The following is a 26,292-nucleotide window of genomic DNA, read 5'->3' on the forward strand; positions in this document are numbered from 1 at the left end:
AAAATTTTGGTATTGTTTTTAATATTAAAATCTATATTTATTTTTTGGCTAGATAAGGATAAGACTTTATTTAAATGTGAATGTTGATCCTAATTCCTAGCTCCTAAGCCATCTCCTTCCTTTGGTTAGAGATTCCAGTTTAAAAAAAGGACCATTGAGTCAAATTTGGGACTACAAAATTGGCTGATGTTGGAACAAAAATGAAATTCCAACAAACTAATTAATGGACTAGTTGATATTGCCGAATGGTTTCCTGCTTTGCATTGACGATATTTAGTGCATCTTCTTCAAAAATAACATATTTGAGACCTAATTGCTTAGCCATAAACACTGCATAAAGGATGCAGAGTAATCTTCATGTGTTTTAATTTTTTAAGGTCAGCGTGAAAGCTAATGTGGCATGTCAATATTGTTACCAAACTAATAACAAGTATAGTTCTCAATTCTCATAGTAATGGTACAGCAAAAAAGTGATATTGATAGTACATTTTTACACTTGAAGGATAAAATTGAATCGATCATTCAAGAACGAATAGAAAATTTCTCACACTAATGATCTTTAAATTACAATCTCGCACATAACTTTTGGATCGAATCATATTTTGACCCTCGTAAATATTTTACACATGATGGTGGTGGGTTGGCCCATTGGGCTATATTTGTCATGTCCTTCTGTTCTTCTTTTTTATCCTGATGTCCTATTGTTCTTTGATCATTGGACCCTCGTGAATAAGAATAAGAACAAGTAAACAATGGGCCAGGTCAAGGCCTTGTATGTGCCTGTTGTTTTTTTTTTTCCTTTTTGATGGAGTATATGCTTTGTTTTACTACTGGTAGTAGGACCGATATATAAAGGTTTTGAAGTGGAGAACTTTACTTAATCCTTCAAGTGATCATGGCCAATCTAAAACAGACAGCAACAAAAGATAAGGAAGAATATCTTCTACTGATGATGATGATGATGATGATGATGATGTTCATTCAAAAGAATTTGTAATCACCAAAAATCTTATCAATGCTACTATTTAAGGGGTTTTTTCTATTTAGATCAGATTTTTTTCTTTTTGTTCTAAAATATGCCTACACCCCTAGGTTTAAGTAAAGACAAAATTAAAGGATAATCTGGTAAAAATACATGTCTCACTTGCACTAAAACATTACCTACAAAATAATAACACTCTTCTACTAACCCACTTCTTTAAAGCAACTATAAGTTAAAAAAAAAAAAAAAACTAAACTAAACTAAACTAAATGAATATATACAATTTTTTTTTTTTAGTTTGATAAGTAGATACATCTTTAACTCCCACTAAAACATTGCCTACAAAACAAGACCACTCTCTTGATGGTTTTCAAATTACTTTATCCATTTATAAAAAATTAAAATTAAAAATTAAAACAAAAACACATTTCTTTGTAAAAACACATTTGCCATACTGATAAAAAAAATAAAATAAAATAAAATAAAATAAAAACCTAGTCGTACACCCACATTCATACACACAACTCCAAACTCCTACCCAACAAATTTGGGTGAAATAATTTTTCATCACACCCTTAGGTTTTTTTGTGATTGAAAAATGTAGTAATCCCAAATTATAATTGATGCAAATTATTAACGTTTACCTAACAAAAATAAAAGAGCCTCTAAGCACACGGTTATAATTCAAATGATACCTATTAAAAGATAGTCCTAAGAAATTTTTTTTTTTTTTTTAAAGGAAGTTGAGGAAGCGAACGCAATTAAGAGGAAAATGATGCAAGGGATGGGAATATGGTGAAAAGTGGGAAGTTTATATCTAATTGTTTCAGTATTAATATTTTCTAGAAAATGAATAATTTCTCAAAAAAAAATTCTTGAAAACTATATCATTTTCTTATGTTTGGTAGCAACTTTAAAATGTGTTAGAAAGTTACCTCTTGACTTTCCTTATTTAATTTCGTACGGGATAAAGTTGTTTTCCTTATTTGTTTTCCTTATTTAGCTTTGCATGAGATAAAGTTGTTTTACATAAAATTTTAGCGGAAAACAACTTTATCTTATGCCAAGCTAAACAGGAAAAGTTAATAGATAGTTTTTCGTTGACTCTTTTTTTTTTTCCCCCAGATACTATGAAATATAGGAAAATGCATAAAACTATCTTCACATAAAGTTTTCCATTGAAACAAATGAATGTCAAAACTACAACATTGTTTATAATCAATGGAAATTACAACATGAAATGGGAGTTGAAGGAAAGATAGGTGTAAGGGTATGAGACATAAGGGTTTATTTAGAATGGAAGGAGATGTAGGGAAGCGAAAAATACGGAAATTTTACATGTTTTTAATTTTTATACTAGAAGAATGGTAATCCTAAATATTTATTGCATGGCCTACTTAATGTGTCAAGTTGTTACTAGTTGACCTAAGCTAATTTAGTACAATGATGAATTGGGTTTGGATTGACCTACTTATCCACATTCTACTTAAATAAATTTATTTACTTGCTATTTAAATGGCTTGAAAGTTAACATTTTGCTAACAATTATATTATTTTTGTTTCTCTGTGCCAAGAAAAGTTTTGTAGCTCCAAACTTCTCTTAGACTGTAGAATTTAGTTGTCCCTTCTTGTAAGGTTGTCTTGTCCCTAGGATAACTCAGTTTATCTGTAGGGTTTGGGGGTTTTTTTTCCAGGGGTTTTGGGAAACACGAGTGTTTTTTTTACCTATGAAGGGACTAACAAAACATGGGAGCAAATTATCCTTGAATGATAGGGAAGATGGTCAGCTCCACCTATCTGAAGAGAGATCATCTGGTGAGATAATTCTTGTTGCAAATTTTTTTACAAAACGAGCACTGAGCATAGAGGCTGTCATTAGAACTTTCAACCCTCTATAGCGCTCAAAAAATGGTTTTCAGGTCCATTCTGCGAGAGATCACATTCTTTTATTCGTCTTTGATAATTTAGAAGAGGGTGAAAAGATTTTATCATCCCAACCTTGGAGTTTCGATAAACATTTAGTTACTCTTTGTCGATACAACACTGCTACCCCTGTTAGTGAGCTCAGCTTCAACAAGGTTCCATTGTGGGTTCAGATTCATGATCTTCCACTTTGCTGAAGAACTTTGCACTGTGATTGGGGAGGTATGTAAGGACACGGATATTGCTAAGATGGAAGGAGGAAACTATTTCCGTGTAAGAGTTACAGTGGATGTGACTGTTCCATTGTGTCGTGGACGTAAGATATCACTAGAGAAAGGAGAAACAGAATGGGTAAGTTTTAAATATGAAAGACTATCAATCCTCTGTTACTGGTGTGGTTGCCTAGACCATGTTGACAGAGACTGCGACAAATGAATCGAGAGTGATGGATCTTTGTCCCAAGAAGATCGGGAATACGGTCCATGGATTAGAGCTTCACCATACGTCATGCCAAGGAAAATAGTAATCAAGGTTCCGGGGTAATATGAGGCTAGGAAAAAAGAAAAGGGCTTGAAAGGACAAAATCGAGACATAAGAATCCCAACGGCGAAGGAGGGTGCAACTCTGATGGACTCATCTCCGATAAACCAAGAATAGAATGGGAAACTAGCAGATTTCACGAGCAACATTAATGAAGATCGAATCGGATCACCCTCTAAGTTATTTGGAGAAACAAATGACGTAATAATAGGAAAATATATCAATGATACATTACGGGAAATTGATAGAGAGCTAAACAAATTTGACAGCGAGGCAAGCAACAATCACAGAGTGAAACTCTTCAATGCTAGGGCAACGGTTGCTGAGGTTGACTTGGATACGTTTAATGAGAATTTTGCCTCTCTCCTACAACCATTGACTCTAAGTGATCACATGCCACTGCATGGCCTTACTTCCAAACCTTCTGTTACCCCCATGTCTCCCTTGTGAGGACCGGAAAAGGATATCACGCCCAAATAACGAAGGTGAGTTGGGGATGAATGAAGCTATTTCTCTGAAACGTCCCTTCACTTCAGATGACTATTTTGACTTTCCTAGCAAAAAAAGATTGGTTTCTGATGATTAATCAACATAATCAAGATTGGTGGTGGCTGCCTCCTAGCCCCACTAAGGGCAATGAGTATATTTTGTTGAAATTGTCGGGGGCTTGGGAACCTCCAGACAATTCGAGAGCTCGGTGATCTAGTCCGAGCACAAGATCCTATAGTTGTGTTCTTAGCTGAAACACGGATGGATGAAGCTAGGCTAATTGGTTTAAAAGAAAAAATATGATTTGGTGGTTTTTTGTAGTCTCCCGAATCACAAGAGGAGGGGGATTAGCATTGTTCTGGAAAAAGGATATACATTTACTGGTGGAAAATGTTTCTTTAAACTGTATTGATGATATCATAAACAAAGGGAAAGAGGACGGTTGGAGGTTTACAAGCTTCTATGGCTATTTGGAGACCCAAAATCACACTGAATCATGGAGAAAATTGAGATGGTTGCAACAACAATTCACTCTACCTTGGCTATGTGCTGGTGAGTTTAATGAGATTACAAAATCTCTTGAAAAAATTGGTGGCAGACCTAGACCAAACCAACAGATGCAAGATTTTCATGATATTCTTGATGAGTGTATATTCATCGATTTGGGATTCGTGGGAAATAAATTTACTTGGTACAAGAATTATCTGAATGGGACAACAATATGGGAAAGACTTGACAGGGTTGTTGGATCGCAAGATTGGCTGAATTTATTCCTCACTATAAAGGTGAACACTCTTGAGTGTGGTACTTCAGACCACAAACCAATCATTATTCACCCAATGGGAATCACTATCCGGAAACAACGTCCATGGAGGTTTGAGCAAGTATGGTTGGAAAATGATGGCTGCCATGAACAAGTAAGCTCGGCTTGGAGGTATAATTGTAGGTGTTCTCCCATGGTTAATGTTACAGAAAAAATTAGCAAATGTCAAACCATTTTGCGTTGGTGGAGTAAAAGGAATTTTGGGAATATTACAAGGTAGCTAGTTAAAAAAAAAAAAAAAAAAAACTTTTGAAACAGGCAGAAACTCTAGCATTGCAGGGGATACCTTTGACACTATTCAACTACTAAAGCATGAGATTAATATCCTACTATCAGCAGAAGAGAAACTCTGGCACCAACGGTCAAATTCTCATTGGATTACATCAAGTGACAGAAATACAAGCTACTTTCACAGCAGGACTTCACACAAATTTCGACGTAACAATATCCATGGGCTTTGAAACTCAAATGGAGATATGTGCACAGGAGATGAGAACGTATCAACACTTTTGGCGGAGTACTATACTAACCTGTTTACCTCTTCCAATCCTGGTGAGATTGACACTGTTTGCCAGCTAGTTCAACGTTCAGTCACTGATGACATGAATTCCTTCCTTGGCTGAGAGTTTACAGGGGAGGAAGTGGATGTTGCTCTATACCAAATGGCCCCCCTGAAAGCTCCAGGACCCAATGGAATGCCCCTTGTAATGTCCCAGTCAGATATATATATATATATAAATAAATAAAAAAGGGTCAAGATCAGATTTTTTTGGGTTCCCATGTGCCCCACCTAACCCCACTACCCACCACTCAATTTTCACTTATCTCTTACTCTCTTTGACTGTCTCCTGACTTCTCCTTCTCTTTTCTTTCTTTTTCTTCTTTTTTATTTTCGGTAGAACACTCCTCTTCACTCCTTCAAACTCTCCCGCTGGTACCTCCATATCACTATTTCCACCATCATTTTCTGGCAAGACCACCGGAAAAATCCTTAGGAACCCCTAAGCATCATCATCCCTTTTATTTGGGGTAAAATTTTCTAATATTTTTGGTGGATTTTACACTTTTGCTTGAGGTTATTTTTATCTAAACTTTAATAATGATACTCATGTGATTTATGAGCATTGGAAGTGATATTTATGTGTTTTTATGTATGGGTTTTGTATTGGTGAAATTATTTGTTGAGTGGGTGTATAATTTGTGCTAATGATGACTACTTAAGGTTTATGTATGGTAGGAAATTTCGAGGTTTTGAGTTATAACATGTGATGGTTGGTAAATCTAATTTTTCCATTGCCATTGGGTTTATTTGGAGTTAGTTGCAGTTCTAAATTTCTTGACTTGGAGAATATTTTGATTTTGCTTTCATGGGTCTCTTAATGATGTAGTGTAAATTTTATGGAAGCTAGTCATAATGTTAGAGATGATATTAAATGTGTTTACTTTATAAATTGGAGTTTATGCCTTGTAAATTTATTTGTTGAGAAACATAGGAAGTGGGATATATTATTATCGATGAGGTTAAATACTAGGCTTGCCTAATTAAGTGCTTATTTGGCAATTCCTGAATTGTAAATAGATGCAATTTCAAGCTCTATGCTTATTGTGATAGGTTTACTTGATATTGTTTAGGTTCTAGCTAATCTCCTTGGAGCTTGGAGAATTAGGATTTTGCAGTTGCGAGGTAAGTAGCTTTTTAATGAGATTTTTGAAAAATAACCATGTTGCATAAATGTTGTTTTGGGTTAGACACGTTTTTAGAAACTACCTATGAAAATTATTTTTTTTTTAAACTATCGTCTTGTAACCTTAATATATATATATATATATATGATTATATCTGAAAATGCATCATATTTGGTATTGCATTTTGGGAAATACATGAATTGTTGATATGGAAAAATGAGCATCTTTTATTTAATCTTTGATAAGAAAATCATTGATTTTATGGTATATTGAAAATTTTAAAGATGCTTATCTTGTCTTGTATTATTTGGAAAATTGATAGAAAATCTCTTGATAAGAATGAAGTTGAAAACCTTACAAACTTTGTAAAAGTTAGATTATTTAAGGTTTTTTTGAAACTACTTGGATATGAACTATGTGTTTCAAAGTAATGTAACATGTGAGTTTATGTGGTTTTAACACCATGCCATGTGTGATTTCCCGATAATCACCCAATTTGGTTTCCGTGGTCTTTGTGACAACGAAAGCAAATCCAAGTCAATGCTTTTTCATTTTGGATGACGCGTTCTTCCCTGCTGCCCATGGGGGGAAGAGGTTCCTTAATTGTGTGTGGGTGAGGCTACTACCCATGGGGCCAAGAGACCACATGCAATAGAGGTCCTATTTGACATACTCTTTCTACTACCCATAGGGGGAGAAAAACCTTGAGGGTATAGGTGGGGCTGCTGTCCATGGCCAAGAGTCTGCATACCAGAGAAGACAAAATCATGCCAATTGTGAATGAGTGAATCCCCTGACCGGTCTATGTGGTAGTGTGATACATTTGTGATAATTTACTTTATATTAGATATTATAGCTTTGGAAATTATATTGTTGGTGCTCACAGATTATAGTATATAGTTTCAAGGTATTTACTTTGAGAAACTTTGTGTTTTATTATTCAATCATTCTTGTCATAACATATTACTATAATTGAAAATGGAACTTGCATTTCCCCCACTCCATTAATTTTGCTACTTACTAGGCTCTGTCTCATTCCATTATTTTATAAACTTTTCAAAGTAGGCAACAATCTTTTGAGACAGCTTTTTGATAGCTAATAGTAGTTAGATTAACTACTGATGGAGGCTGAACTTTTGTAATGGAGATATTAATTGATATACATCTTAGAATAAGCTTGACTCATTCTTTTGTATATTATAGTGGTTGTGACGTTATTCCTACTGATGGGACAAGCTAATAATATGTAATTATTTATTCAGACCTTTATTCTTTTGTGGCCAATGGTCCTTGTAATTATTGCTTAGAGCTTTGACTTACTTCGAGAGTATATTCAATAGAATTATTATGATAATTCTTGATGTTGGCACCTGATATGATTTTTGTTGATTGGATTGTCAAAAAGGAAAAATCTACAGGTATTTTGAGACGTCTTTCTCATGCTTTTGACCCTTTAGGGTTTGAGGTGTGACGCCCCTATTCTCTTCTGGCTAAATTCGAGTCACATTCCAGCAGGTATAAATCACACCTATATAACTCTTGTTCCAAAGGTGAAAATTCCAAAGAAGGTAACTAAATTTTGACCTATAGCCTAGTGCAATATTTTGTATAAACTTATTTCTAAGGTATTGGCGAATATATTAAAACCGATTTTGCCTGATATTATATCTAAATCTCAAAATGCTTTCCAATTTGACAAGGCAATTTCAAATAACATACTTGTTGCTTCGAGACTCTACACCACATGAAAACAAAGAAATCTGGAAAAATAGGCTCTATAACTCTTAAGTTTGACATGAGTAAGGCCTTCAATAGAGTTGAATGGGCATTCTTGTTGAAATTGATGGAAAAAATGGACTTTGATGGAAAATGGATAAATCTGATCTCAAAGTGTATTAGCACAGTCTCCTATTCAATATTAGTGAATAGTGAGCCAAAAGGGAATATTGTACCTTCAAGAGGCATCCGACAAGGTGACCCACTGTCACCATACCTCTTTCTACTATGCTCCAAGGGTCTTAATGCCCTTACCCAACAAGCAGTGAATGAAGATAAAATCAAAGGATATTCTCTTTGCCGGTATGGTCCCAAAATCTCACACTTATTTTTTGCTGATGATAGTCTCCTTTTTTGTCGTGCCCAGATCAGTGATATCCAAGCAATCCAAGGAATTTTGGATTTGTATAAGCATGCTTCAGGACAACGTATTAACAAGGAAAAAACCACTCTTTTCTTCAACAAATCTTTTACCATGGAGATAAAAACTTCCATAAAAAATTTCCTTGGGGTTCTGGAGATAAAGGAGTATGAAAAATATTTGGGTCTACCAGCTATGTTGGGCAAAAATAGAAATGCTAGCCTAAACTTCATCAAGGAGAGGGTGTGAGGAAAAATCCAAGGCTGGAGGAAAAACTACTATCCCAAGTAGGTAAAGAAATTCTTCTCAAGGCTATGGTGCAAACAATCCCTACCTTTGCTATGAGTTGCTTCCGCCTACCCGTAGGCCTATGCAAAGAGATTGAGATGATGATCCGAAAATTTTGGTAGGGACAACAAGGAGACCGGAGGAAAGTTCATTGGAATAATTGAGAAACTTTGTGCAAACCAAAATTGGAGGGAGGAATGGGCTTCAAAGACTTTGCAAGTTCAATGAAGCAATGTTAGCCAAGCTAGTTTGGAGATTGGTATATGATAAAAATTCCCTTTTCTACAAGGTTTTCAAAGAAAAATATTTTCCAAATGGGTTTATGTTTGTAGCTAAAGCATCCTCTAGCTTGTTTGCATGGAAAAGCATCCTTCACACTAGAAACATTATCAAGCAAGGTGCAAAATGGAGAGTGGAAGATGGCTCCCAAATCAAAATTTATGACTCAAACTGGCTACTAGGAGAAACACAAGGCCGAATACAATCATCACCAACCCCTTCTCTTAGAAATGCCATGGTTTCTGCCTTAATTGATCCAATAACAAAATGTTGGAAGGTGAGCACTATTGATAGCCTTTTCATGCCCTTTGAAGCCCAGAAAATTAAAGCTATTCCCCTGTGCTCCTCAATGCAACCCGACTACCTATACTGGCCTAGGAGTAGAGATGGATCCTATGAGATAAAATCGGGTTACCAATGGTTGTGTGAAATAGATTTGACAAAGCTTGCTTTAGTGTCAAATTCTGAGAGTGTCAAGGGGTTCTAGAAGAAAATATGGAAATCACAAATGCTAGGAAAAATCAAGCACTTCTTGTGGAAAGCTTGCTTTAATGCTCTAACTACAAAAGAAAATTTGCTGAAACGAATAATCACCACCGATGACACATGCCATCAATGCTCCTCTCATTCTAAATCGGTATTGCACGCACTCTGGGACTGTGCTTCTCTCCATCAGGTTTGGGACTTGGACTTCCACTGGATTGACAGAAACAAAGCTTCTATGGGAACATTTATAAACCTCGTGGAACTGATTTTTGAAAAACCCAGCATGTTTGAGCTTTCTGTAGTCACCGCTGGGTTTCTATGGTCCCAGCGAAACAAGCTCAAGTTGAATATCGATGCACTCCCCTTGAATCAGGTTGTGGTCGAAGCAAGGAGATACTTATCTCTCCATAAACCTACCCCACAGACCACGATAAAGCAAACTCGAACTGCAAGGGAGAAATGGATAGCACTTGACAGGAATGGCTATAAGACAAACTTCGACGGTGCCATGTTCCATGACTCAGGCAAAACGAGTTTTGGTGTAGTCATTCGGAATCATGAAGGAGAAGTCATGGCAGCATTATCTGAAAAAATCCCACCGCCACCCTCTATTACTCAACTGGAATTACTAGTAGCTAGGCGAGCTGCCTTTTTTGTCCAGGAAGTAGGTCTTCGCAATTCCATTTTGGAAGGAGACTCGGAAATTATCATCAATTCCCTTCGGAAATGTGATATGTTTCAATCTACTTTTGACCATCTTATTCAAGATACATTGGTTTATGTAAACTCTCTAGAGAGCTATAGTTTTTCACACATCTATAGGCAAGGTAATTCCGTTATCGATGCATTGGCGAAGAAAGCCAAATTTAGCTCTTCTTTAACTGTTTGGATGGAGTCTGTTCCTTTTGATATTTGTACTCTTGTTTTGGCTGACAAGCCTATTCTTGATTAATAAAACTTACCAGCATAATTCTATAAAAAAAATTTATAAAAAAAAAGGCTTGAAAGTTTGAGGCCCTCTTATGTTGAGTCTATTTACACATTTTCTTTATTTAATTTTTTAGTTTCAATTCTTCTAAAAAAAAATTAGTTTCAATCCTTAATTCCAGTTTTTGTGTTTTATTTTATAATCCATTAATAATAATTTTCTTTCTTATAAATAACTAAAATTTAAAACTGAGAAAATTAGACATATGGTATGGCACATAATAAATTTTTTTTTGTGTGAGTGTGTGTGTGGAGAAATCGGCACATAATAATTTAGTAAAGCATAAAACAAAATACAAAAAGTGATATATGAAATATAATTGAAATACCAATTTCATTCATATTAAAAAAAAACAAATAAAAGATTAAAAAAAAATAATAAAACTACTATATATTTTTTATTCCCAATTTTTTTTATTAACTCTCACCAAAAAAAAAAAAAACACACTATATATATTGCATTTCAGATTAAAAAAAAATAATAAAACTACTATATATTTTTTATTCCCAATTTTTTTTATTAACTCTCACCAAAAAAAAAAAAAACACACTATATATATTGCATTTCCTTCCTATTTTATTCATCCATTCCATTTATATAAAGAAATCCAAATTCCAGAGAACACACTATATATATTGCAAAGCAAATGCAAATCCCTTTATAAAAGGAACTTGCCAGAGAACAGTCCGTTAAATGTTAATCAAACGTCCCTTATTCAATCTGATCAAATCCCATTCATACAATCACATCAGTTATCCCTACCAACAGGGCGTACTTCCAGCTTTCCCTGTTCTCATTTCCACCCAATTCCTTCCCAACAATCTCTCTCACTCTCTCTCTCTCTCTCTCTCCAATATTTTCCATTTCCTCAAAAATCAAAAACCCAGTTCGAAAATTTTCGAATTTGCTGAACCCAAAAAAATAAAAACCCAGAAAATCAAGGAAGTGCAATATTTTCTGAGCAAAGCCAATAATATTTGGGTTTACAGTGAGAGCGAGAAATTAGGGTTTCTGTGTGGTTGGGTCAAAGTCGGTGATGCTTCGTGAAACTGTTCGATTCGATACGTATTGGGTTTGGAGGAGCCAGAGTAGCTGATTCGAAACTAGGGTTTCGGGTTCTGAGTATGGCCGAAGCTCGTGGTGGCCGAGTCACCATCACCCTTGGGCGTAGTGGCCAGGTTTCTCAGTCTCTCTATTAGGGTTTTATTTCCTCATTTTAGGGTTTTTTTTTTTTTTTTAAATTTATTTCGTTTTAATTGAATGGAAGAACATTATTATTGTTTAACTCTCTGTTTGGTTTCCGAGAAAATGATTAAAAAAAAAAACCCTAATTCAAGGCTGTTGCAACTGAGCATAGTGTAACTAGTTCTTTTTATTGGGTAATACATGCAATATAATGCAGTGGATATTATTATTTTTGAAATAATCGTTCTATTTTATTGGTAACCTAAGTGGGGAAAGTTAGATTTTCGACTTTTTCGGCGAGTTGGGGATAGTATAACTTTATTCAGAGTGTTGTTCTATAAGTGCATTGACTAGTTGTGTGCCAATCAATTTTAACAGGTAGTAAAGCGGGCTACTCAATTATCGGGTGTTTCGAATGCTGATTCTGTGCCCGCGGCTGGGGCTAAGCGGTCTGTGAGAGATAGATTAGGAAGTAATGCAGATAGTTCCGTGTCGCATCGAAGTGAACTTAACAACAAACGGTGTGTCTTTCTCTCCTCTTTTTTAAGTCCATTGTGGTGACCTAGTCATATGGCTACTAGTCTTTCCCGCTTGTTTGCTATTTATGTGTTTTGAACTCTCAATATGCACTCACCAGTGAGCTCTAATTCATATTATAATGTAATGACAGGTGTGAGTTCAAAACCTACTGGGTGCATGTGTAACTTACCAATAAAAAACTTTCAATATGTGCTCATTTCATTTGGGTGCTTATGAATTATATCATGTATGGGATAAGTGAAAAAATTTCTACATTTTGATAAGTGGGGTTATAGAGCTAGTCAAGGTTTTGGGGTTTTTTTGATGCATAGGTTTTTTGAGCATGGTGTTTTCAACCATTTTCTTGCATACGGGCTTATGGTTATAATTTCAATTTGCAGACAACGATCAGATATTAGCGTGCCAAGTTTGAGTGCTAATGGTTCGAATGGTAGTAAGTTTATTCTGAAGCAATCGCAATATCATTACATTTCTGTTATTCTGTATTAGTTTTCCGTTACTAATGTAACTTCCGTTAAAAAAAATAAGATGGCCGCATTGGTAGAGATGACCTCCGATATAAACTCATGCAAAAAAATACATTTAGACGAGCTCATAGTGATGATGATCAGAACCGTGGTGACCTTCGTGAGAAGCTGTCAAAGGCAGTTCGACCCCCAGCACCTATTGTTGATTCAAGGCAGCGCCCGCCCGAACCAAAAGACTCAGGTTTCTTGGGGCGAATTCCCCCAACAAGAAGTGCGGATGATTTGCCTCGGATGGACTCAGTGAGAAGTTCTTATTCTACTTGGACGTTGGATCATTTAAGACGAAGATCGCCTGATAGAGTTGTTGGTATGGGTGCTTCTAGGGACCTCTCCCCACCTAGGAACTTGGAAGAACAACATAGAAGGCCTTTGAACAGGACACATGATTTAAGATCAGTTCCATATATGAGCAAAGAAGTTTTTGATACTTCAGGACCTATGAGTACCACACCTTTCATGGCAAAACCTGCAGTACCTCCAGCACCTGCCAAGCCTGTGCCACCTCCTCTTGGACAACTTCCTCCACCACATCCACCACCGACCAACCTTGCACAAAAGAGTTCATATATGGTATTACTTATTTAACTACTTCTAAATCATGGAAATCTAGGTGGTTGAACTCTATCAACCTCCCGGTTTCTTGGATGAAATGCCACTAAAAGTGTATTATTATTATTATTATTTTTGAAATATATTTTTCTATTCATTTTCAAACAATGGAAATTTACTTGTGTGCTAATTGATAACCTTTGTTATTGATGAGTTATGTAGGGTGATGAACAGCAAACTGTTGATGGCTTGTTACAGTCACTGGGATTGGGAAAATATGTCATTCTTTTCAAGGCTGAGGAAGTATGTTATTTGTTCTTTGGTTGCCTACTTTGACAAATATCTAGAATTTTCTGATGTCCTGAATCATGCACAATTTTGTGTTAAGAGTGAAAGTCACCCATTTTCACCATAATATAAAGCTCCATGCTATGCAATGGGAACCAACAACAAAAATAATGTTAGGTTTTAATTATATTTCTTTTACATTGTTTCACTGTACTTCATTTGTTTTTGTGATTAATGCACCACATTATCCATGCCCCCTACTTCTTTAAATATGAGAATCTGGGAGATATAATCTTTGAAATACATGAAAAATCATTCAAAGTAGTAAGATCCAATAAATGGGTCTTACCTTTAAAAGAGGAAAATACTTGGCTGTTGGTTGTTGTGCTTGATATCCATAAAAACATCACTCTTTATTTTTTATTGAATTTTGTAAATATTATTAGTTATTTGTAATTTTCTTGGTTCAATTGTATTTAACTCTGTATAAAAGCATATGACTCTTCATTCCACCCTCCCCCCTCCCTCTTCTCCCCCATCCAAAAAAAAACAAAGGTTTTTCCAACTCAACTTTGTGCCTTACCTTCATTTTTCTAAGATAAAAAATTCATTGAATTAATCTAAGTAAAATTTTCCAACATATCACAGGATATTTTGTTTATATTCTACATGTTTTAAGTATCTCCAGCATTGGAAAAATCTTAATTTTCAAAGTCTGTCATTATCAATGGAATACAAGGTCAGATATAATCACCCATTCTAGGTGCAAATCTAAGCATTCCTTAAATTGACATATAACCTCTATAGTCTTCTTTTCCACCTTTGTCACAAAAATCTCAAAAATCATTTTATTAGTATTTTTGTTCTTTTTGAATAAAAGGTTGGATGATTTAGGTTTGGCTCACCGCCCTCAATTTTTAATGGCATTTGGCTTGCATAGGATTTTTAGTTACTAAAATCCCCTAGTTATACACCTATATGCTTAATTCCAATGGACAGTTACTTTTATGGCTGCTTAAGAGCTTAATCTTTCATGCTACAAAATGTAATCAATGCTTTAGGTATGGGTTATTTGAACATTTGATTTGTTAAAAAGGTAAAATGAAGTTAAATAAGAAGAAAAAAAATTTTCTAGGTGTACATACTTGTTCCTATTTGCTAATTATAGAGAATACATTCAATTGTGGATTGATGTGGTGAAGATTTGATATATGATCTATGCTTTAACGACTCAAAATTGATTCCTATAGTTTGAGCATGCCACTACTCATCTGTGTTTTCTACAATCTTAATTTCTTGTACTTTTGCCTTCTCTCTATTTGGTAGAAGTTACAATCTTTCTAGATTTGTGTTTAGATAAAACTGTAAAATCTTGCAGTGATTTCATAAGGTCTTGACACATATCCAGTGCACATCATGTCACATGGAAATGGTTATGAATGAGAAGTCTTCAGCTTATAGGTAATGGTGTGGAGGGATCATCAGAAGTTCAAGCATGATGAAAGGTTGCTTATCAAGCATGTTTGGTGGACCACCAAGACGTCTAAAATATATCTTTGCATCTTTATATTGTTGTTGTTGTTTCCTAGTCATTGTATTGGATGAGGTCATGTTTCTTTAATTTGCAAGTGCTGTAGCCGGTAGCCATATGATCATCATATGAAATTATTAATTCTTATTGGATTTCAAATTGAATGACCAAAACCTTAAATGTTTTATTAGGTTTTAAAGTATTCTGCATTGAACAAAGATAAATCTTTTACTGCTTACTTTATAATTCAGATGATAATTGATAAATTTGACTTATTTTCTAGGTGGATATGACTGCATTGAAGCAGATGGGGGAACATGACCTCAAGGAACTGGGGATCCCTATGGTATATTTTTTCTGTTCTGTTCTTTCTCAGCTTTTATATATTTATTTATTTTTAAATAAAAATAAAAATAAAAATCAGCCTATAATATTTTGCTTTTCTAATTTTCAAAATTTTAATGAACCATAAAATTCAGTAGCAAATGAAGAAGCATGTATAGATTATCCAATTGTTATCTGCATTGTATATGGTGTTATGGAGACCAACTTGAAAATCTTCCCACCTATATCTATGCTACTCAAAATCAGATTATTTTTTATAAGTAGAAAATCAGATTATATGTGGGGGATAGTGTAGTTTGGGGATCACTCCATTCACTGACAATTCCAGTTGGAATCTGTCTCCTGACCATTGTTCATTTTCATTTTAAGTTCACATTATGTAGTATCATGTTTCTCTTTCCTTAGTGGAAAGATAAAAATGCATCGTCAAGCTGCTTTTGTATTAATTGGTGCTTTAAGAACTTGAAGTTTGAGATGATGTGTATGACATTATATTGGGTCAAATGCCTATAGTCACTATGCACGAAGAAACTAGAGGAATCTCCATAACTAATCTAATTTGAATCAAAAGCAGAATGAATAGCTGATTGGTTGTTTAGAAGCATTAGTCAGTAGCCACTCTGCTAGCTATGTTGGTGATGGCCTGTTGACCTGCAATGATTATATCTTAACGTATAGATATCTGTTTGTCTCCTAAGTGTGTGTGGGTTCCAATTTGATGACCCAGATGCTTTGGTTCTGTAGTAAAACAATTCTTCACTTCAATACAATTTTTTCCTGCACTTTACTTTTAAATGCTATGTAAAACTGATGCTCTGATGTCTTCTCTGTGTGGGTTGCGCAAGCCTTATTGGACCCAAGTCCTACCAAACCCCCCTTCCCTCTGCTTCAGATTATTCACTAAATTTAAAATATAATTGCTACCATTAGTGGGGGAGGGGGTTCATATTTGGTTCTCCTCATACAGGAATGGTAGCCTGGAAAGTGGGAGAAGCACACAAGTAGTTGGGTGACTATGAATGTTCCTCACTTGTGTCTTTTTTTGTGTTGTGTGAATATTTTATTGCATGTCATAGGCATCATCACATTCTGTTGTGTTTCTTATAAAGGATGTTTGAATTGCAGGGGCCTAGAAAAAAGATTCTTCTTGCTCTTGCACCTCGATCTAAACGGCAACCATTACAGTGAGTGTTTCAAAGCAAAATTGATTGGAATCCTCTGTTTGTTTTTGCTATGGGGAGCAATTATCGAGAGTATTTTACATGAAATGAATATTGTGTACCTACTCAAATTAGGTGTGAAAGCGGCCTATGAATCAGGTCTCACATTTTTGCATGGAAAGAATTCCTCTGTGAAATGATATTAATAGATCTTGCAGAAAATTTAAGATGTAGTTTTATTTTATTTTTTTACCATTTTTATTGATTGCGTTTGGTTTCTTTTCTTTTCTTTTGTCAACTGGAGCTGATATCTTTTCATTTGTCAACTGGAGCTGATATTTACTGCATAAAATGTTACGGGGGTAATCAAGGAGGACGCAATCATTTTTTTTGGTTTGCCTTTTGCCTTTTGCCATGGTAAGTGAAAGTAAAGGCAGATGAGGCCATGTAAAGACTAAAAGTAGAAACAATTGTGTTTTTTCCACTGTGCTGGTACCTGAATTTAGTTGATTAAACCTTAACATGATGGGGTCGTGATCATTGCAAATTCCCTTGTGAATTTAGGAGAGGCTGTGTAAGTACCATATGATTTGGATTAGTTGAAGTACTATAGATTTGTTGGCTGGGTTTGGTTAATGTGTTTGTCTCCTTTCTGACTATAGGTATGCCTGCTTCCTGGCTGGTATTGCCTGCCAAAAGAGTTGAAGCTTTCTTTACTTTTTATTTTTTCTAAAGCAGAGCGTTCACTAGATATGTCTTTCTAGAGGTGTTTTTCTACTTTACCTATCTCTCTGGATATACTTTCCAACAAACTCATTCTTTCGTTCTCTATTCAATTTCAATATTAATTTTCTAACAACTCAATCCAAATTTCAATTGCCCCACCACTTCATTACTAGAACGATTCCGTTCACATGCCACCATTGCCACCCAATTGATGATATTTTCCTCCATAGCCGCAGGTCAAGAAGAAGACAAAAAATATAAGGGCGGCACATTTTGTTCAGAAGATGGAGCCGCTAATCATGGCTATAACAATGAGGAATTGACTGAGAAAGAGAACCTAAAATCGGTGGGAGCCTGGGAGGAGAGAGAGGGATATGTTGGGGTTAATAAAAAATTTTAGGAAAATTATTACGCTGTGCTACAATGGGAGTTCTTCTTGAGTGAGTCTATACCTCATTATTTACCTCGAACACTTTGATGCAAGTCTCGCTCTTCCTTCTGGAAATTCATTTTCTCCAAATTTAATTCGTAGAGCTGGCTGCATAATAGTTTAAAGGAGTTGTTCTCCACAAATTCTGAATTTCTTGTGCTTGAATATCCGAGAGGGGAGACACCACATACTTGCAAATCAGTCTTTTCTGCATACTCACAATCCTTAAAGAGGTGCATACCGTTTCCTTGGCTTGTTGGCAGAGCGGACATGAGTCATCTGTGATCTTCCTAGACAAAGCTTGCTCCTAGTTGGTATAATGTTAGAAGCCACCATGCACAGATGGGACTCGAGCCTCTCATGGATTTTGAGAGTGGACATGGCCCCTCAATTCATATACGTTAAATTTCATATTAATTGAATGCAATTTATTATCCAATTCATAAATTCAGAGAGGGGATGGTCATTAATCTCTATCATCTTGGTGTCAAGCAAGGAGACAAAATAATCCAATTGTAGATTTGTTATAATTAGCATTCATGCAATGTGATGAAAAGCTATTGAATGGGGTGATTCTAACAAAAGTCACACCAAAAATATAACTTGAGAGTAATTTGATAAGGGAAAAAAATAAACTATGGTTAGGTAGTGTTCACTAATCAAACTTATCATATGATAAGAAAAGGCAACGTATTCACTATACAATCATAATTAATAAGTAGAAATATACACCATCTTTTTTTTCTCTCTTTTCTATTTTTATTTTTTATAAACAAATATACGCCATATTACTTCATTAAGTCAATAGAAATTTGAAAGGTGGCTAAACTCAGGTTTTATAGATTTGTGTAAATGATTAGATATATAAAAAATGGGCAAATGCCCTTTTCAAAAAAAAAAAAAAAATCAAGCATTTTGCCCAATTTTCCAAACTAATTAGAGAAATGTCTATTTTTTGAAACCCTATAGCGACGTTTTTAAAGAGTCTATAATGACGTTTTAAGGACCTATAGTGGTGTTTTGTAACTCGATTTTTATGAAATTGAGTTACATGCAAATGTTTTTCTTTTTCTTTTTAACCTATAACTCGACTTCATGGATATCGAGTTATAAAACGCCACTATCTCCTTAAAACGTCACTATAGGCTTCTTAAAAAAGTCACTATAGGGTTTAACTCGATTTTGAGAAAATCGATTTTTAAAAAAGGGGCATTTCCCTAATTAGTTTGAGAAATGGAGCAAAATGCTGGATTGTTTTTTTAAAAAGGGCAAAAACCAATTTTTTTCCTATAAATAATATAATTATTATACATACAAATAGAGTTGCACCGGTCAACTTTTGATGGGACGTCATTACACAAATTATTTTACATAGTTTTATATATCCAAAAAAACAACCGAAATGATGATTTAAAATCACTGTTTTGGTTGCTTTTTAGGGTGTGTAAAACTATGTAAAACAGTTAGTGTGCAACAAATTTAACATTTTCCCTACATTCCTTTGGTTCAAATTATACCACTTAATAACTTTCTATTAAATGTATTTTTTTTAACAAATCCTTATTTGAATCACATTGTCTCCTTATACTCTCCATGTATGCAAAATATTAAAACAATTGGAGATTATTAATCTGTTCATCATAAATAATTTAAATTATACATTTATTAATCGAATAAAAAATAATTTCATAATCTTATTAACACAAAATCTGTCACATTAACTGACATGAAAAGTTTTATCAACTTTTTTTTTTTTTTTTTGTCTGTCGACTTTCACTTTCTCTACAAATTTATCCTTGCTTTCCACATTATCAACAATTTTAAATTGCTTTATTACCATGTGTATATGTCATTAATTAACGACAAAACTTTTGGCCTAAAATTGATTTTTCACAACCTGACTACAAGAGAGTATGGTCTACTCTCACTCAAACTTATATAGAAACTGTCCAAACAATCATGTCAGCCACTGGTCAATTTCCCATTAACGCTAACACAGAAAACCCTACTCCAATTCAAACCAATAGAGGAGATTATTCCAACACATGAGAAAAATGAAAAAGCTCATTGTTCACCTTTTTTGTAAAACGCCAAATCAATTCTTTGTCCTGTAGTAATACAGTGAATGGAGAAAAAGTGTGAATGAATTTTGGATCAAGACAAGGCTCAGCAGCCACGACGAAAGATCTGGAATGGAAAACAATAATATGCAGGGAATTCAGATTCCTAACAAGGAGAAGTCAAACTGAGTTTGTTGGGGCGATTATGTTTTTTTTAAGAAAAGCTTTTCTTCTTGTCTCCAAACATTGAATGTGGTTTCTTGAGTTTGTTACAACGTACCAGACGAAAATCATTTATTTGCTTGTGCAAGACTTTGTCTTTTCTTAATTAAATGGATGAACAGTTCTTAATTTGATGGAAAATATGAGTTTCTTATAATGCAATTCTTCTTTAATTGTTTGTGCCCCCACCACCCTCCAAAACTATCATTGCTTTGTGTAATTAAGTTTTGTACCGAACGTTAACCTATTATTTTTTCTGTAAATTATAATTTTCAATTTTGCTAGCTACTCATAAATCTCAAAAGTTAGGTGAGTTTAGTTCAAAGCAATATATCGTTTCAAATAGACAATTGAAAAACTAACCGAATTTGAGGCAGATTAGTACCTCCCCAAGTACTAAGTGCTTGAGAGTCGTTGAGAATGGGGGGAACGGGTTCAAGCTACATAGGGCGGCATATCTAGTATTTCTAACCAAGCTCCAAAATAACATCATTACAAATTTGTCTTAGACCTATTTAGGTAAAGCTAGTCTCTTTGGTAATGAAACTTGTAAAAAAAGTTATCAAAGATACACTGAGGCAATTTTAAGTGTCGGTTTTTGGATCAGTTTTTGGATAATTTAAAATAAATAGGTAAAGGTAGAGTAAATTTATAAAAAAAGTGAACTTTAAAAAGTTGTATATAAGTTAACACGAAAATAGGATAAATTTGAACATTAGTCAAACAAATGCTAAGTCCTTTAACAACTTTAATAATCTAAATGCATGTCCTCTTTATTGCTAGTTTATAAAGATTAGAGTTTCTTTAGGTAGCTTTTTCTTTTCCTTTTCCTTTCCCTGTTTGCCTGCAAGTACGAATTTGATGTTATTGAGTTTTGTTTTGTTTTGATTTTTATTTTTATTTTTCCACCAAAAACCTAAGAAACCCTAAACCTGCCTCAAATTTAGACTCTTTTCATCTATAATAAAATTCAAATCAAAATCAGATATTTTTTCTTATTTTTTATTTTTGTGAAAGACTATGTCCTATAAATTTATAAGGTTTAATGTTGGTTGGGTAGTACACTTAAACAAGCCATTTATGTGTACTTTTTGCATCTTGTTCATGTACACGCTAAGTTTACTTATTATTAATATTATTCATTATTCTAGTAGCCCTTTTAATATGCACTATCTTAACATGTGAAGGAGTCTTTCATAAAAATTAAAAAAAGAAAAAAGAAAAAAAAGAAAAAGAAAAAAGAGAGAACCCAAAAAAAAAAATGTGAAGAAGTCGCCCCATTACCTTAATTAATATTTGGTTAAAATATGATGTGATTATAGTGCGCAAACCACACTATATCTTTATGCAAATCTTCAAAGTTAGACAAAACAGTATTGTTTTCTAATTTTATATAAAGACCCTTTACATGCTTTTGCCCAAAAAAGCTACTATAAATCGAATATGACGCATCAACGAATCAAAACCTTGCTGCTAATTAAAATTAGAGAGCAATGAAAACCCTAATATATATATTATGACAATCTCTCCTCGGATTCTTTCTTCTGCCAGAGGATAATTACAAACACACTTAAATTATTATTATGAAAGTGCTTTGCTGATACAGTCATGAAAAACTTTAATACCCGACGCCCAAAGAAGACCATTGATGATTCAACCCTCTTTCCATGGATCTTCGTTGGTAGGCTAACATGACATGCACTGTTCCCTTATTTGTTTCATTCCAAAAAGCTTCCCTTGTTATTGGCCAAATTAGGTTCGGAGATCAACCTATATCAGTTTTTAACTTAAAGTATTCGTTTTTTATTATTGTTTTTTTATCATTAGATCAAGATATTAACTGGATTTTGGTGTAGGTGGTAATCGAACCTCACCAACTTATATTTAAATCACTATTTACTCTTGATTTTTACATGTCGTATATACATGCATTTGATAACATGTATACCCACAATTTTAAATTCACTACTTAAGATTTTATTAGTTGAATTTAACATCTAGAACGTCAAGTTATGAAAAATTTTAAATGATATGACCCTGTATACATATTTAGATTTGTAATATTTAACAATAATTATATGTTATTATGTTCAAGTGACTATTAAGATGCGAAGTAGTTTCATACCGGGAACACAGATATCCATTGGATTTATAAATTTTTAAACTATTTCAACATACAGTGTGCAGCCCACTGAAACAAATTAACCATAGCAATTGCTAGGCACAGAATATGAGAATACTGCCCATCAAAAAAAAAAAAAAAAAAATAGAATACTGTGTGTTAATTTGTCTAGGACATGCTTGCCCTTATGGCCTAGTCTCTCTAATGAAGAAGAATTCTTCTTCAAAAATGTGAGCTGTGGACCTGTGGTTGGTACTTGGTATCTGCAAAGTGAACTCTTAATTAAGTCTTAATTAATTGTTCAGGATCTGAGCCTCTTCACTCCACAAAACTGGTAGTTGTAAATTTGGTTTGGTCAATCTTGTACTACTATGTCTTTGTCCTATTAGAGTTTATTAATTTTTTTTTCCTGGTACTATTATAATTATTCTTATTATTCTTCTAGTGTTTTTCCTTATCTTATAGTTTTTCAATTTTCCTAAGTATATGATGCTTGACAAGTGGCGTGTATTCTATTGTCCTATTAGAGTTTATTTATGATTTTTTTTTTCCAGTTCTGTTAGTTATTCCGCTTGACTTATTCCTAATTGTTTTCCGATTTTTCTTAGTATATTGGCTGACAGGTGGCATGTATTCTATTGTACCACTTAGATATGAATATTTGAAGTGCCTTTTACACTTCTTTCACCACCCTCACGTAATTGGGGGATCATATAGGACTAATATTGCTACTAACTGTTTTTTTCTCACTAAAATAATGTCTAATAGTCAATGCATAAGTATTGAGAACATGGGTGTGATCAACTTTGTCACATAAATATATTTAAAATGCTAGACAGCTAGAGCCTAGAGGGAATGATGCATAAATTTCTTAAAACCCATTTACACCAATTGATTCAATATATTATAGTTTGCAGATTTGCATGCAGTTGTTTGGAGTACAAGGGCCATTAACAAAAGGTGGATTGGTAGGGGAAATTTCACATCTCAGCTACAAATTCAAAATAAGAACATGACATGTCATAGCTTTGTCATATTAACGAAATGTGCATCCAAAATATACATTATTTCTTTTACAACATATAAGTTCAGTAATTATATAAGACGTGTTAGAAGAAAAATAATACATATACCGGATCAATGAGATAATTATTATATATCAGCACATGCGTTCTCTTGATTACAAAATAAATAATTTATAATATTTTTTGCCACAGTCAATATTGGCATTCTCTGGAATTCCATAAAATAAGAAAATTCTTGTGGTAAATGTCCAGAAGAGAAGCAAATTAGAGTGGATAGGAACATGTGTTTAGGGGTGGCTTATGGTAGGGGCCACCATATGATCCTCTTTATCAATCAGTGGATTAATGAAATGAAATTATAGCTGAAATCAATCAATCAAACCAACCAACCAACCCACCCAAGCGACCAAAAATCCAATCTCACCTCTTATTATAGCCTCATTTTATTCCACATGTTAGGATCGTGAAATGCTTGATGACAGCATGCCTCCTTAGAATTCTTCCTCCAAAGCAAGAAAAAGTTAATTTGAATACACTAAAAAAGACAAGAAAAAGGAGTGGGAATTGATTAGCATGAGAGATCTATTGGATGAAGAAGTCCACCACTTGGAAGATCTTGGGTAGAGACAATGGAATAACAACACAATCCAATAGTTTGTAACATTGTCCCCAAACCCACAAAAAAGTGGGTCCAACTAGAACAACTGTCCATTACAAATGCTTTGCTTAATTATACAAAAATATTAGTTGATGACTTGATTCACCTGAAAAAATATGCTTTTTGGGTATAAAATATAGGCTTTGCCTGCTCTAAGAAGATATGCCCAGATCTCATTGAAGACCCTTATTAGTATATATGCTTACATCATTGCCCACTTTCTTATATTCCTTTGTTAGCTATCAACTAATCTGAGTTACTATTCTAAGAGCATTTTTCAAACATGGTCAAGATAGACATGTTTAATTTGGGCTTTATATTTTTAATTAAGTATACCTAAAGGGATAATTACAAAGGAAGCTTCATCAAGTGCTGATTATTCACATTTTCTACAGAACTCTGAATTTTATAGGATTTTATGTGGAGCTGTAGACTGTAGTAGATAGGACTTGGCACCCACATTTATAATTTTTATGTAGTTATCTATATATTATATGATTAGGCTTTGATAGAGGGCAATTCATGAATCCACTGACTCATTGATTTGTAAAGTTAAAAAAAATGAAAAATCATAGATATGCATTGAAGTACAGTGAGGATTTTGTTGCAAAGTTGGAGCCCCTTCCTTCCAGGTGATTGCATCCCCATTTTTTCTTTGACTTTTTGGTATTAATATAATATTTTAGCAATCTTTTAAAGCATGGAATATTTGTTTTAAATGTCCAAGTGGTAGCATAATTGCATGTCTTAAATTATTTTAAGTGCTTATAGACCATGGAATTACTTGTTAATTAAACACACTGAATCCTCTTTGATAGGTAAAGTTGGAGTGTATATACAACAACATCAACAAGAAGAAAGAGTTTTTTTTTTATACCAATATTGCATGAGACGGCTTCTCTGATCTGACTTTTCTTTTATATTACATTTTTATTGACCCTTGGTTATGCTTGTGCCATTCATGACGATTATTATTATATATTAAATCTAAACTTGAGATGCAATGCATCGTTGGAAACCATAGAGGTTACTATAAAAGGAAGAGAAGCCAAACAACTAATCGGTGTATCAGTACTACTACAAATATCTTTTTTAATCTTCTCTAGTTTTGAGAGTGATGGCAAAGGTTGAGTCCAATTCTAACTCTAATCATTTCCAATCTCAAACATGGGATAGAGAAAATGGCTATTCTGCTAGCTCTAATGCAGAGAAGAAGCTCAAATTATTTGGGGTTGAGTTAACACCTAGCAGGAATGATGAGAGCAACATGAAAGGCTCAGCAGAAGGGGATGAAAGTGTAAACTCATCAACAACAACAGTTTCATCTGAAAGAGAGAAGAAACTTTCCAAGGAAAGGAGCTTAATTGGGGGCCTTGATGACAAGAAGTTCGAGTGCCAATATTGTCTCAAGGAGTTTGCAAACTCACAAGCATTAGGAGGTCACCAAAATGCCCATAAGAAGGAGAGGATGAAGAAGAAAAGGTTGCAGCTTCAAGCAAGGAAAGCCAGCCTCAACTGTTACCTTCAACCTTACAGCCAAGCCTTTGCTAATTCTAATGGCAACAGTACTGTTCCTTGGTTTTACAGTCCCTCATCAGAGTTCACAGTCTATGATGAATCTCAGATTTGTTTCAATAATCCCTTTGATCAAGATGCTCATGTTAATGGCTCTCAGTTATCAAAGTGGCATGCTGTACCTGCTCAAGTCTCTTTCCAACAAGATTCATGTAGCTTCACTTTAACACATAGTGACAGGTCCAGAGAGAATAGGCCTAATATCTTTAAGCCTTCAGCCTTGCCTGCTTCTAAGCAAAGCTATAAATCCTTGGATTTACAGTTAGGCATGAACATGCAAGCAAATATACGAAGCTCCTCTAGAAGTGGTAGATAGAAAATATGTAATTTATTCCACAATATATGTAGGTGATTAAACACAGTACCATGTATCTTCTCCAGTGGCTTGAAATCTTTAGACTTTCAAGAACTGGAAATTCATTTCAAAATTTCCCTGATGTGTGCATGGCTGTTATTGTCAACAGCAACTTTCAATCACAAAATAGAAAAATTTTTGTTCACAGATATATTATTGTGGTATTATTATACTGCCAAAGTGCCAAAGAAACGTTGTCATGAATATCAAAACCAAGTCATTCGAATTGGTCTAGGTTTGGAACAAAGTTTGGTGAGATCGTTAAAACCAAGCTTTGAAGCCAGGAAGATCTTACATTTTCTTTGTTTTAATTGCGCACGACTTGTAAATTTATACGTACTGTTCACATTTGTGAATTGATCAAGAAAAGTGT

At 34.2% G+C, this 26,292-nt stretch overlaps 3 protein-coding genes across 7 annotated transcripts; all 3 read left to right on the forward strand.

Moving 5' to 3' along the window:
* The first annotated feature begins 5,634 nt into the window (after positions 1-5,634).
* Positions 5,635-10,704, forward strand: LOC112008568 (uncharacterized). 2 transcript variants are annotated; one of them, XM_065782421.1, is made up of 3 exons: positions 5,635-5,786; positions 6,390-6,441; positions 7,849-10,704. In XM_065782421.1, exon 3 carries the CDS (start codon positions 9,656-9,658, stop codon positions 10,583-10,585), a length of 930 nt encoding a protein of 309 aa, XP_065638493.1. In that variant the 5' UTR covers positions 5,635-5,786; positions 6,390-6,441; positions 7,849-9,655; the 3' UTR covers positions 10,586-10,704. The 2 variants fall into 2 exon arrangements, with proteins under 2 accessions (XP_065638493.1, XP_065638492.1); XM_065782420.1 differs by having other exon boundaries at positions 6,390-10,704.
* A 578-nt stretch (positions 10,705-11,282) lies between these two features.
* LOC112008592 (uncharacterized) lies at positions 11,283-17,382 on the forward strand. 3 transcript variants are annotated; one of them, XM_024040930.2, is made up of 8 exons: positions 11,283-11,799; positions 12,185-12,327; positions 12,727-12,779; positions 12,875-13,443; positions 13,645-13,725; positions 15,525-15,587; positions 16,712-16,770; positions 17,051-17,382. In XM_024040930.2, exons 1-8 carry the CDS (start codon positions 11,746-11,748, stop codon positions 17,052-17,054), a joined length of 1,026 nt encoding a protein of 341 aa, XP_023896698.1. In that variant the 5' UTR covers positions 11,283-11,745; the 3' UTR covers positions 17,055-17,382. The 3 variants fall into 3 exon arrangements, with proteins under 3 accessions (XP_023896698.1, XP_065638494.1, XP_023896697.2); XM_065782422.1 differs by having other exon boundaries at positions 17,079-17,382; XM_024040929.2 differs by lacking the exon at positions 17,051-17,382 and having other exon boundaries at positions 11,289-11,799; positions 12,727-12,776; positions 16,712-16,990.
* A 6,792-nt stretch (positions 17,383-24,174) lies between these two features.
* Positions 24,175-26,070, forward strand: LOC112008565 (zinc finger protein 5). Of its 2 annotated transcripts, none has more exons than XM_065782423.1 (2): positions 24,175-24,621; positions 25,166-26,070. In XM_065782423.1, exons 1-2 carry the CDS (start codon positions 24,551-24,553, stop codon positions 25,878-25,880), a joined length of 786 nt encoding a protein of 261 aa, XP_065638495.1. In that variant the 5' UTR covers positions 24,175-24,550; the 3' UTR covers positions 25,881-26,070. The 2 variants fall into 2 exon arrangements, with proteins under 2 accessions (XP_065638495.1, XP_065638496.1); XM_065782424.1 differs by having other exon boundaries at positions 24,179-24,621; positions 24,808-26,070.
* The last annotated feature ends 222 nt before the right edge of the window (positions 26,071-26,292 follow it).

The sequence above is a fragment of the Quercus suber genome, unplaced genomic scaffold, assembly GCF_002906115.3.
Source record: "Quercus suber isolate HL8 unplaced genomic scaffold, Cork oak 2.0 scaffold_301, whole genome shotgun sequence".
Taxonomy (NCBI): domain Eukaryota; kingdom Viridiplantae; phylum Streptophyta; class Magnoliopsida; order Fagales; family Fagaceae; genus Quercus; species Quercus suber.

Coding starts and splice junctions, on each gene's coding strand:
- LOC112008565 (XM_065782423.1), top strand. CDS start 24,551: ATGAAAAATCATAGATATGCATTGAAGTACAGTGAGGATTTTGTTGCA. Junction 24,622..25,165: donor TTGGAGCCCCTTCCTTCCAG/GTGATTGCATCC, acceptor AACATGGGATAG/AGAAAATGGCTATTCTGCTA.
- LOC112008592 (XM_024040930.2), top strand. CDS start 11,746: ATGGCCGAAGCTCGTGGTGGCCGAGTCACCATCACCCTTGGGCGTAGT. Junction 12,328..12,726: donor AGTGAACTTAACAACAAACG/GTGTGTCTTTCT, acceptor TTCAATTTGCAG/ACAACGATCAGATATTAGCG. Junction 13,444..13,644: donor CACAAAAGAGTTCATATATG/GTATTACTTATT, acceptor TGAGTTATGTAG/GGTGATGAACAGCAAACTGT.
- LOC112008568 (XM_065782420.1), top strand. CDS start 9,656: ATGCTAGGAAAAATCAAGCACTTCTTGTGGAAAGCTTGCTTTAATGCT.